The following is a 12,912-nucleotide window of genomic DNA, read 5'->3' as shown; positions in this document are numbered from 1 at the left end:
GCAGCAACCCATCTCTCATCTTGCTTCTTAATTTTTGTGCGTTAGTAGTTCCCCACTTCATACCTAAATATATACTGTTTTTAGGTAAGTCCTCAAAACATAAATTAATGACTATATGAGCCAACTGTGCTGATAAACCAACATGCAGCAATAGGTGTTCCTTGGCACAAAGCACACAAATCCCCTCTCACCTCCAGAGGCTGTCAGAGGTTGGTAAGTGCCTCGGGGCTCTGCTGGGAACAGCCCTGCTCTGCTGAGCTCCTTAGGCACAAACACTGCGTTGGGCGCTCAGGGAGGAGTGGGATGAAGCACAAGAGAGTGAAACAAGGACTGCTGGTTTACTCTGATGCGGCCTTAAAACAGGCACAGCCTCTATGCTGCTGGTTCCTTCAAGCCTTAACTTTCAAGTGCTCTAGCTGTGACAATGTTTATCCCATAATATTCACCAACTGTCAAATGGATTTAAAAAAAAAAAAAAGAATAAGACATTACTGGATATTTTTAGTTGTATTTTTTAAATAAGCTTCATGACTACACGTCAAACACAAATCTAACCTCTTTGGCTCCAAACGGAGCCTATAATTAGAAACCTCATTTGTTCTGGTCGTCAGGAGAGCCATTTTCTCTGGGGAATGTTGTGGAAAGGAAACCCGGGAAGAGCCGTAACAACCAAACAACACGGAACTTCTTAATAATGGACATCGTTAGCACAAAACCATCTTAACTACACTTGAGCAGTTACAAACAGCACCGTACCCCAAGAAACCGCTTTCTTCCAAGATGAAGTGCTTTTGTCTCTTTTCATACTGAAATGCCACAAGCCACCGTGCAAACTCACGTGGAACAGATATAAAGAAGGGTTTCTGTACCCAGAAGCCTGTTTAATTTTTCACATGGATGCCAGCTCATCCACTGAAAACAAAAACACAAATCTTCTGCACTGATAGCGGAGCAAGACGGTCACCTCGCTGGGATGAGCCTTTCACCCACTGCCTTTTGCCTCTCCTCTGCACGACTCCTCTGCTCTTTAACATCCGGCTTCCATTTCCAGCTTTCTTTATATTAACTTCCTCTCCCACTCTCATTACCACACCTGCACATCCCACTGAAATGCAGAGGGGAGGGAGGAAACAACAACGCTGTGGAAGGGTAGCACCCCAAAAGGCTGAGCCCCAAGAAGTTGGGCTCCTGACACAGTGCGGGGTCGGGATGCCCAGGAGGTGCAGAAGCTGTGAAGGCCGAGAGCAGTAATGGGAAGAGAGGCAGGAATTGGACCTCAAATGGGGAAGGGCAGCACTGAGCACAAGGCAGCCAGCACGGACTGAGGAGCAGCAGGAAGGTGTGTGCTTCTGGAAACCGCCACAAGAAGCAACGGCATTTTTCTTGCTAACATTTCTAGAGAGCCCTGGGTGAAATAGTAAAAAACAGCATAAACAACAAAAGTTCTTCATTTCTTCTTGCAGGGAACAGCAGCATTCAAAAGTCAGACTGTGTACCTCCACGATATTTTACACAGCACTTCCAGCAGAATTCAGCCATTCTGTGCTCACACCACTCGGGATTTGGATGCTGAACACAAGATTTGCCCTCTCCTAACAACCAGGAGCCCACAACCTACACAGCACTGCCTGTTCCTGGAGCAGTGCTTCCCCAGAAGCAGCTTCCTGTGTAAGAGAGATATCTCATCAGGGGGGTTCCCTGAGTACCTGCAGCCACCCAGTGGGAGGCATGGCAGGGAACTAACCCAGGGCAGCGCTCAAAAGCCACCACCCCCAAAACTGTGTGAGAAAGGAGGAGAGGGATTGTACATAAACGCTGCTAGGAGTGGGAGACTGTATGGAAGCGGCCTGTGGAAGTGCGGGAACGCAGGCAGGAAGATGCACTTCCCTCAGACATATGGCCAGGCGGTGCAGGAGCAGGCAGGACTGTTTTCACTTTTCCTGAAAAGATGGGGGTGGGCAGGATGAAATAGGGAGAGAATGGGGTCAGCTTTCAAAAGTTTGCAAAACATCTTCTTTTGGTATTTTCTCTGGAGGGAGTGGACGATTTCCAAAGGCTTGATCATACAGAAGCACGGGTCTGATCTTGCTAAAGCCTTTGCGCATGGGTAACTTCACCTCACATGAGCAGTCACACTGGCACGACAAAAATATTTACAGTTCCTCCTTTTTCATTTAGTAAATGAGTCACTGTGAGCACAAAAAAAAGGGCCGCGTTCAGTTTAATCCGGTCAAAAAAAGTCGCTCCTATTTGTGTGACACAGACATTGCATTCAGGTTTGAGATCTTCCAGCTTCTACTCTACATCATTCACTGAATGAAGCTACAAATGCTGGATTGCTAACCCTCCCTTCTCCTGCAAAAAAAAGAGGGTTGGTAGCCCACTGTGCTGCCTACACAGTAAAACTCAGCAAGACTGGAACACCTCAGCCCCAAAGCACCCCACTGCCTGCAACACTCCATAACGATTTCAATGCTTCAGGTTTTTAAAAGTGGTAGAGAAGAGGAGACAAATCTTTCAACATCCTGCAGAAGATTTGGCCAAGCCCAAAGACGCTATTACAGAGCTCTTACATCAGAATTGGTATCGATCCACTTAGCCTGTCTCAGCCGTAGGAATTGAGATACCTAAGACCATTCCTCTCCATTAAATGGAAGGCAACATTTCACAGAGCTACTTAATTTCCGTTTTTCCTTCTTTTCTTTGGAAGTCTATGCAGAACAAGTCCAAGAGCTACCACCGGGTACTTCTGCAGGCACAGCACACTGGGAGCTCTAAGTTGTAACCAATCTTTTCACTGTGAGAAGGGGAGAAAGAAGGAGGTAAGACAGAAGGATAAAAGTAACTGCTGCCACTTTGTCTTCAGCAAGAATAAAAGACTACCCTGCAAAACATAGCATCTGTGCAGTTGAGAAAGACAGAGAAACAATAACTAATAGCTCCCCTCTTTCCTCTTTGCTCAAGGGGACATAGTATGCATTTTTTGACTAAACCTCAAATACAAACCAAAAGTAACATCCTCATACATACAAAGAGTCTTATTATGATTGTTATTGCTGGAAGGGGAAACTCACTCTTACTGGCCACATGACTGTTGAAATCTACATTCAGCATTGTTTGGGGACTTTTTTCTTTCCTCTCTAACTCATTAGGCACAGTGCAATAACTTTATGACTAGAAACATTTAGCCGAGTGTTTCTGACGCTGCAGAGTCAGCAATACAGACGAATTTGTTCCATGCTACCCAGTATGTTCTTAAACACACACCCTGCAGCATCTCACCACAGTACTCTTTGGGGAAACGCTACCAGACCAGAATATCAAATTTTTGTTTTTTTCCTTCACCCCTCGATTGAGAACATTAACATCACACACAGTGATTTACATGTTTGCATAATCCACCACTTACTTAACCAGTACTTGCTAAGACAACTCATGCAGCAGCATTACAAAGCAAAGAAACAAGCATGTTTTTAGGACCTGAATCAAGACCTGGGGCCTCTCACATCCCATTAAACAGCAACCACCCACAGTTTGGCACCAGTAAGGTATCTGTTCACACAGTGCTGTGACACTGCAATCTTCTTCTGCAGGGAGGGTGACCTTAACGCAGCCTTTCACTACTTACAGGGGGGTTATAAGACAGACAGAAACTTTTTACAAGGGCGTGTAGCAATAGGACATGGGGTAATGGCTTTAAACTGAAAAAGTTGGTCTAGGGATGATGAAAAATCCTTTACTCAGGGGGCAGCGAGGCTCTGGTATAGGCTGCCCAGAGGAGATGTGAATGCTCCAACCCTAGAGGTGTACAAGGCCAGGTTGGGTGGGGCTTTCAGCAACTTGGTAAAATAGGGGATGTCCATGCCTGTGGCAGGGGCTTGGAACAGGGTAGATTTTAGGGTCCCTTCTAAGCCAAGCCATTCTCTGCTCTGTATGGGCCAGGTGGTAGCCGACTCCAGTCAAGCAAGGCAGCAGATGAAGTTCAAGGACACTCAGCAGAACCTGCCAGCTTGAAAACTCCTCGTCACTGGAATTCACAGGAAGCTGGAACTCAAAATGGATGAGAAAGAGATGACCTCTCAGGAAAGGAACAGCAAGAAGCACCCTGGGGAGGCAGCAACGCCATGGTGAAATGCTGGTCCCAGGATATCTGCACAAGGCACCCAGGCTCAGGTGTAGGCAGAGGGTGTGCCCAGGCACCCTGCCAAACTCCGTGAAGGAAACCAAAGCTCAAGAAAACTCCATGCACTTCCTCAAACGGGAGCAGGAGTTTCCTGAGGGGTGGTTACAGGGCTTACATTTTAAGTAAGTCACGAATGGGGAATAAGTTGTGGAACCTTGGAGAAATAGAAACCAAGGTTGGCTTCTGCAACACAACATAACCTAGGGGAAGGGCTGTGGGCAACCACGACTCTCGATAAGCCCCACAGGTTGATCAGAGGGCACCAGGCTCAGCCAAGTTCCTAGCTGAGTCTCCACACAGCAGGGAAAACACAGCAGGAGTTGTACAAACACTGTGAGAGCAAGGGAAGGGGAGCCAGCATATGGAAAACTGACTCATCAGCTTCCAGGGATAAAGCCATGCTTAGAAAGAAACGTTGCGCTTCAGAAAAGACAAACGAGAGGGGCCGGGCTGCTTCAGCTAAAGGAGCACAGCGTTTGCCCCAGTGCTGCGCTGACAGGAACCTGGGTGTTCTGCTCTCCCGAAGGGAGTTCTGCTTGGCTGCCCTTGCGCTCCAGCACTTCTTGCCCGTAGATCCTCCTGAGAGGTGGACGTTTCAGCGCTGACTAACGAAGGCTTCGGGTTTTTACTGTTTTTAATCAGCTCTTCACTTCAAAGTCCTCTTACAGCCGATCTCCGCCGAGCACTTAAACCACTCCGCCGCGGCAGAGGGCCCTTCCCCGCCGCCCGGGCGGCAGCCAGGCTGCCACGCACCGCACTCAGCGCCGCCACGACGCGCAGAGCCCCGCCGGTTACTCACTACTGGGCACACGCGCTGTTTAACCCCCATCCCCAGCACTCCCACTCAGCCCTTCAGGAGGGATTTCAGAGGCTGCAGCCCGCCGCCCGCGGGACCCCGGAGCTGGTGGGGGAGCGCTGAGGGCACGGCCGGCCCCGCGGGGTCGAGAGGACCCTTCCGAGAGCGGCGGGCACGTGGAGGGCCGGGTCGGGCCCCGAGCCGGCGCTCGGCACTTACTTGCGGGGCGGCGCGGGTCTTGCCCGGCGGCCTCCTGAAGAAGGAGGTGCGGGCGGTGAAGAAGTACTCCTCGGAGTCCTCCTCCTCCAGACTGCTGTAGCCGCTGCTCATGCTGCTGGTCCAGGTCATCGGCGGCTCCTAGCGCTGCTGCTGGTACGGGAGGGGCCCGGCGGCGGAGAGCGCACTCCCGGCCGCCGCATGGGGCCCCGCCGCGGCCGCTCCTCTCCCAGCGCCGCCGGGCCCGGGGCGCGGGAGGAGGAGGAGAAGGAGGAGGAGCCGCTCCCTGGCTCCCGCCCTCCCTTCCTGCCGCACAAGTTTCCGCGGGGCAGCGCCGCGCCGGGCTCGGCCGATACCTCCTGCTTCCCCGCCCGGCCCCGAGGAGCTCCGCTGACGGCCGCCGGGACGGGCTGGGAGCAGCGCGGCCGGAGATGAAAGGCCGGGCGTGGGCCGCAGGTCGCCGGGCCGCCCTCGGAGCTCCGGCTGGGCGCCGCCCGCCCCTGGGCCTCTCAGCGAAGAGGTGACCGAGGGGGCGTCTCGCCGGGGGACTTTACCCTAATAACGCATTAAAAAGTAACCACCGGCGGAACAGCTGCGAGCGTTTCTCGGTTTGTTCTAGGAGAACTTGAATTTAAACTTCGCAGCTGGCCGCTACTGCAGCTCCGCCTCGCCCCGCCGTGGGCCCGCAGAGATAAGCGCGAGGAATCCATCGCCCCGGGCCGCCACGGGAGCGGCGCCGTGAGGGCGCGGGGATGGGATGGAGCGGGGAGGGCGCGGACCGCCACAGCCGCGGCTGGAAAACGTGCTCAGAAAACAGCCGTTCTGGGATGATGCAGGGCATAAATCACGCTCAGCCACCGACGGGGGAAGTGGCAGACAATGCCTGAAGGCCGGCTCGCTCCGTAATTACCTGCTTCGGGTTTTCTCATCTCTTCCATTAATTTATCTAGAGCTGGTCGCTGTCAGTGACAGGATATTGGCTTTAAGGCACGGCTTCCTCGGCCCGCACAGCTGCCCAAAAAATAGACCTGCCTTTCCTGGAGGGCCTCGGCCCCGCGATGCTGACCTTATGCCACTGATCCTGAGGGGAAAGTGAGCCCGGAGCAGGGCCTGCAGCCAGGGCAGGGGGTGGGAGTGAGGGCAGGAGGCATCTCCAGCAGCAGCAGCATGGCCTTGAATTAGTTTAAGTGGATGTGAAGCTGTGTGTGTACCAAGCCATGCTCTGATCAGTGCATTGTAGTCTTCACGCTCAGCCATGGATGTGCCTGGGTTCCCATTGCTGATGTCTCCTTTCTCTCCTCTGTGTCCCCGTCTCGCTTGTCCTTCACAATCTCGTCAGAAGCTTCTCAGAAGGAGTGGTGATGCAGTGGCACAGACTGCCCAGGGAGGCGGTGGAGTCACTGTCCCTGGAGGTCTTCAAGGAAGGTGGAGATGTGGCACTGAGGGACGTGGTTAGTGGGCATGGAGGGGGTGGGTTGGTGGTTGGACAGGATGGTCTTGGTGGTCTTCTCCAGCCTTAATGAGGCTATGATTTCTCACCATCTGTGTGCATGCAGCTCATCCTGTGCCCGTGCTCCAATGGGGATGGAATCAGCTTGGTGCTCTTCCTGCACCACCCTGTATATCAATAAAGTCACCCCCTTGTCGGCCAAAAAACTCAGGTTGAGCACTGACAGCAGTCACTCAGTCTAGAGGTGCTATCTCCTCACTTTGCTGTCAGCTTGGCTTCTCCCAGGTCTTCCTAAAAATTTGGCATCTGCCATATTAGAAGGCAGCATAGTTTTTGAAAACAACCGATTGAGTATAACAGCGTAGATGTGAATGTGTCAGTTCTTTAGCCTGCTTGTTGGAACTGGAAAGCTCCCCAGTATTCAAGAAAGTTTTAAGTGAAATGCCAAGTTACTTGGATGCAACTAAAAGGTATTAAAATGCTTGCTTTAGACAAATGATCTTTGTGTTTTACGGCTTGCTAAGACCAGAGCCATGCCAAAAAGAAGGCCTACTAGAGATGTGCTGGACTGTCCAAACCCATCTTCCAGAACTTTGGGCTGTAATGCCCCTAGCTATGATCATGATCAAGGTAAAGGTTTTTAGAGACTTGAGTGCACCGCTAAATGGGATTTTCGTTCTCCAGCTACAAAGGTGTTCTAAATGTTACCCACTGGCACACTTGACCAGCTCTCAGCAACAAAAGGCATTATGTACACAGCCTGTTTGCTTAGCCGCAGCCTCAGAACCGATCACGTGTGGGTGGACCATCAAGCTCACAAAGAAGACCATGAAGGCAACAAGCAGCCACAGGGGAGCTTTCGTCCATCTGTGCCGGATCTGTTGCAAGTCCTGGCTCCAGTTTATGACAGCAAGGCATGATGTTCACCTGTCCGTGAAGCATCGTTTCTATTGATGACAATGAAAGATTTCCAATGTAGTTTTCTCCTGCTGCGACAAAAACTAATGGAGAAAGTACATCTAAGTTCTTTGTAATATATATTCCAGTAAGAACTCATTCTTAAGCAGAGCTCAGTTTTTAAGCCTACTCATTTTGACAGTGTTGGTTTTGTTTTTTTTTCAGATGTGGCACTGAACCAAAGAATTCACCTGAAGGTACCTTTTAGCAGATGAGATACCTTTTAACTCTGATTTGCATGGTGCTTGCAGTAATACATGCAAATCCTATTATATATTTTCCAAGACTGATGTTTAAAAATTAATTGGTTTCCCTATCTTAATATACAGGTATATTTTTAAAAACAAATTTTAAAGCAATCCAGGTGATCTCAGCTTGTAGATCAGTCATTTCGGTATAGTACATTCTAGTCAGAAATAAAAGACTCAACATATGTAACCTTACAGATTGCATTACACTATTTGTGCTTTATGAAGTTCAGGTAAAATCTGCTAATTTATCAGGCCTACGTTTTATTTACAGTAGCACCAACAAGCACAGATTTTCCTTTTATAGCACAGCTATCGATGTGCTGTCACTTGAGATACTGCTGTCTGGTCAACTCTAAACACCACCTACATTGTGATAATCCATGTCATATATCCACTAAGACTTCCAGAACATTTAAAAGGAGAAGTAAGTCCTCTTCAGACATCTCCTCTCCATGATTACTGTCCTGTATTGCAGCATGGACCAGGTGGATGCTAAGCATCAAGGCTTTCTATCTGGGAATTGGAATGGGCTCCGTGTTCCACTGATGGGACTCCAAAGGGCAAAGTAACACACTGATGCATGGATTACACTTCCCACATGGAGTTTACTGTTCCCAGGCAAACTCTGCCCAAATTTTTATGGTCTCTCCCCAGACAAGTACTGTTCCACCTTCTGAAATGAATTTATCTGTCTTACTTAGGTATGATTCATCCAACACCCTTTGTTCATTAGGTGCTACACTGAAACCTCCAGACTATCACCAGCCTTGGATTATCTTCAGTCGTCTCTGATAGTCCTCTTAAGTAGTCAATGAGCAAAATAACACTGCATGATGTAAACAGGGCAATATCTCAAGATAAATTTAGCGATAAAGTTTCTGAAAGCATACTTGTTCTTAAGGAGCATTAGTGAAGCATTAGGTAAAAGCAATGAAGTTAAAAGCCAAGAAATATGACACAGGAGAGAGATTTAAAACATAGACAAGCACTATGAGGCTTTCAATCACTCATTCCAAGAATTCGTTCAATGAGAAATGAAACTGGAAGCTGGAAGTTCAATGAGAAATGAAGCTACCACGTGATCACACAGGCAACTGGCAAGAAAATGAAGATGCTTTTTTCTTTATTTTAATGAACAGTAAGTAGCAAGCACTGCCATAGATGCACCTATGAAGAAAACAAGAATAACATTTTTAAAAATTCATTTAACACAGCTTGATGACACAGATAGAATTTCACAGTGTTTTTAAATTACAGCCCATTCAAGCCACTAGAATGTGGTGGCTCAAGTACGTCAAGCAAAAATGGTAATGGGCACTCTGGGTTCCAGAACAACTTTAATGAATGAGATATTAATACAGAGCAATCACAGAGAAGGTTAACTTGTGTGATATGCAGATATTTGTTGCTTAAGGGGAGCAACAATATTTAAAATCACTATTACATTCAACGATAAAATTCAGCTTTAAATTACTTTGTGGTTTTGGAGAGTCAGTTTAGAGAAATGAAACATTGGGTATAGCTTCCAGAAAAGTGGAAATTAAAGCTAGGATGCCTGAATGGCAAAACAGGTGTGGATAATTTTATTAATTTGATAAGGATTGGACTCTCAGCCACCGTTGCTGAAATAATAATAGATACTGATTTTCGTAAAGGCGGACTTCATCTGAAAGCCTTGCAGTTTCGTTTGTCTATTTGCATTAAAATGTCTCTTTATTGGAGAGATCACAATTCCAGATGAAAATATGGTTGAAGGGCACTACAGAGGGCAGTTCAGTAAACCCATCCCCTCCTCTGAGGAAGAACTGAGGTCTGCACAGCATCCCCGCAGACCTTCAGCCAACCCATTCTTAGAGCAAGAAACGGTAGTGTAGCAACTTCCTTGCAGGTCATCTGTTCCAGAGTTTTTTAGCTACCTATTAGAGTTAGAAAGGTACTCACTTAACACCTTAACAAAATGGAGAGAGAGCAGTCCATTGCTGTTTTTATAGCAACCTTTTGGGTATTTGAGGTCTCTCATCATTCCCCCCTTCTCCTCTCCCCCAGACTAAACAACAGGACAACAGATAAAACATGCTACAGCGTTTACATTAACTCCATCAGCGATTGCATGGTGTTTACATGTTTCTAAAACATCCCCTCGGCCCTCTGACACATAAACTTGGAGAGCTCAACAAAATGGGAAATTCAGCAAACATTCACTCCACCGCTATGGCTGCCAGTGCCCAAGACGCACTGTTCTGTACACAAGCCTTGGACTTTTCTCCACATTTTGGCTAGGCTGTTTCAAAAAGCACTGTATCAAAGAATCAGGAAAGCTAAAAGCAAGATAAGGATTGGGCTTGGGGCGTCCTGTAACATTTCTGTCTGCTTTTCTATTAAAATACAAACAGTAGCGTGGAGACCTCGAGAGCAACTCACATGGTTTTCCTTGGCCAGAAGGATAATGGGGAATTAAGAATATGCCACGATTTCAAATATTTTCAGAACCTATTAGGCTGTAAAGTACTAATGTGTGACCTCGGTGTCAGCCAGAACGCTGATAGCTTGGCAGGTCTCGCAGCCAGGCTGGGCGCAGCCGCAGTGCTAAGGCAGGAGTCTGCAGATTGTCTCCTTTCCTACTTTCACCAGTGTTTTGCAAGAAGAATTCCAGTAATGACCCTAGCAGTATTCATAATTACAACCACCATGAAGTTGCGAGATGCCCCTTGCCTCTGGCTGCAGAAGGAACCCTTTCGGTTGCTCTGAAGCCCTGAGGTTCTCTCTCTCCCTCGTTTTCTGCTTTCACACATCTTGGCAAGTGCTGACTCTGATCCTGTAAAGCCTCGACCATACACATAGCTTTACCCATGATTAGTCCCTGCGGGACATACTAAAGCTTCAAATCTGCATAGGACTGAAATCAAAAAGAGTTCCTACCTACCAACACTTTGGATTTGGCTTATTTGTAACATTTTTACAGCAAAACATAATTATTCCATGATGTTCATTATGTAAATTATGATCTGTGTAGCAAAAAAATGATACAAAGGCAACTTGCAGAAGAAAAACAGTCTGTAACAGAATATCCCCTTAAAATCAAAATAATTAGTTCAGAAATCATGTGTTTTTAGTTTTTCTACATTCCAGCTGAGAACAGTGGTAATTTCAAATGATCAAAGCGAAGCAATAAAGTTGAAATAAAACTGACACAGAACATCCACTCGGGCCCATAGTTGCCATAGACCAGTAAACTTTCTGTTTACTCATTTCTCCCATTTGTCTCGAATTAATAGCTCAGGTCTGCTTAGTGCCACTGGCAGCACTGACAATTACGCTTTGATTCATCCTTGGTGACTTGCTAATTCAGACAAGGGCACTCCAGCCACGCAAGCGTATGAGTGCAGGCTGAAAACAAGCAGGAGCCAGTTCTGCAGCCTCCCCACCCTGCTTCGTGAAGAAATGGGATGGGGCCATGTACTTGCTGTGACAGATACAGCTTGAGGCAGTGCTACCAGGAGTCCTTTCCTAGCTCCTCAAATTCATAATTCCACCTGACTCATAAGTCCCCTTAGTGCAACTATTTCATCCAAAGTCCTCAAAATGAAGAGGATACCTGGAAGCTAAAGGTGGCCTGTGGAATCTCTTCCTTGCTCGTGAATTCACACACTAGATCCTGGTCTCGGTTAGAGTTCCTTGAATGTTCCTTGAATATTCTGGGAAACCTTCATCTCAAAGAGACTGACTGTCATTGACGCAGCTGAGTGGGATGGCATGGAGTTGTTTGATACAATACTATGAGTACGGCCCTCACCAAGGGGCTTTTCTGCTGTTTGAGGACACTGCCATGGGGTTTGACCTCACCATGTGCCAGGAGCACCAAGCTTCACACAGCTCACACTTGTCCCAAACCCACTAGCACCAATGGAAAGGCTCACAATGCCTATGAGTGGGTTTGGATGGAGCTCATAATGCAATTCTTGGCCATGCCTGCGTGCACTTTTTTTCCAGGATACTCACATTCCTATTAGGCAGAACTACTTTCTGGAACAGACACATTTGCTAGCAATTTTCCTTTCTTCCTCTTTGCTGACTACAAAATGCATGCTTATACAGATACTTTCTTGTCACAGATGTAAAAAGGTAAATTTTACACCACAGATGATGAAAATGTATTTCATATGTCTGTCATATGTTTACTCAGAAAGTTTCAAAGAACTGTGCAAATATAAGGGAGTGACTGTCCCTACTTTCCCTTCCCTTCCCTTCCCTTCCCTTCCCTTCCCTTCCCTTCCCTTCCCTTCCCTTCCCTTCCCTTCCCTTCCCTTCCCTTCCCTTCCCTTCCCTTCCCTTCCCTTCCCTTCCCTTCCCTTCCCTTCCCTTCCCTTCCCTTCCCTTCCCTTCCCTTCCCTTCCCTTCCCTTCCCTTCCCTTCCCTTCCCTTCCCTTCCCTTCCCTTCCCTTCCCTTCCCTTCCCTTCCCTAGGCCATATTTCTGTGGCACAGACAGAGCAGGAGATGTGCCAGTACCAGTGACAGCTCACAGCTGACAGCCATGTTACTGCATCTGGCAATCTGTTCCCTGTGGCAATGGCCCTTCTAGCTCACACAATAGCCAACCCCAACAGTGTCAGGTCAAAAGTCTGGCAGCATTAGATATAGTCCAATAGCCCCAGCTCAGTAAAGAGGTGAAGAATTCAGCCTCACTGGCAGAATCCCACTGGTGTGAGCAGTCAAATGCAAGTGTAAGTAAAGGCTGGCATAAAGGAAGCTTGGAGGCATGGGAGTGCTGCCATCTAATTCCCCGTAAGCACCCCTGCCTTGCCAGAGTAAGCAGTAGAGCTGCTGTATGAGAAAATATAATCCTGAGGAAACATTCTGTAATAAAGTGTACAGAAAACAGACATTCCCCAATTTTGAATTTTCATCCTAATTGCTAACAGTATGTAAAAGTACTTGGGGTAGTAAAATTAACTAGGAACTTCTGTTTTAAGTATAGAAACCACAACTGTGGAAGCTCAGCATGCTTGTGAATACCACGAAAATGTGAGCCCTAATACGCTGTAGCTGCAATCTGATTCC

At 47.7% G+C, this 12,912-nt stretch overlaps 1 protein-coding gene across 6 annotated transcripts in view; it reads right to left on the bottom strand.

The window, feature by feature from the left end:
* The window catches only part of RASSF3 (Ras association domain family member 3), a 101,099-nt gene that overhangs the window by 45,330 nt on the left and 42,857 nt on the right, over positions 1 to 12,912 (bottom strand). For 2 of the 6 annotated variants that reach the window (XM_046938132.1, NM_001007851.2), the window contains exon 1: positions 5,199 to 5,426. The exons of the other annotated variants lie outside the window; for them this stretch is intronic. Coding sequence is in view for 1 of the 2 variants with exons in the window: in NM_001007851.2 (NP_001007852.1) it covers positions 5,199 to 5,327 (129 nt within the window). In the remaining variant the exon portion in view is untranslated. Of the gene's footprint in view, positions 1 to 5,198; positions 5,427 to 12,912 lie in introns of those variants that run through there. 6 annotated transcript variants of the gene reach the window in all.

The sequence above is a fragment of the Gallus gallus genome, chromosome 1 (assembly GCF_016699485.2).
Source record: "Gallus gallus isolate bGalGal1 chromosome 1, bGalGal1.mat.broiler.GRCg7b, whole genome shotgun sequence".
Lineage (NCBI taxonomy): Eukaryota > Metazoa > Chordata > Aves > Galliformes > Phasianidae > Gallus > Gallus gallus.
The sequence above is the reverse complement of the archived record's forward strand: the minus strand, read 5'-3'. Positions and strand labels throughout refer to the sequence as shown.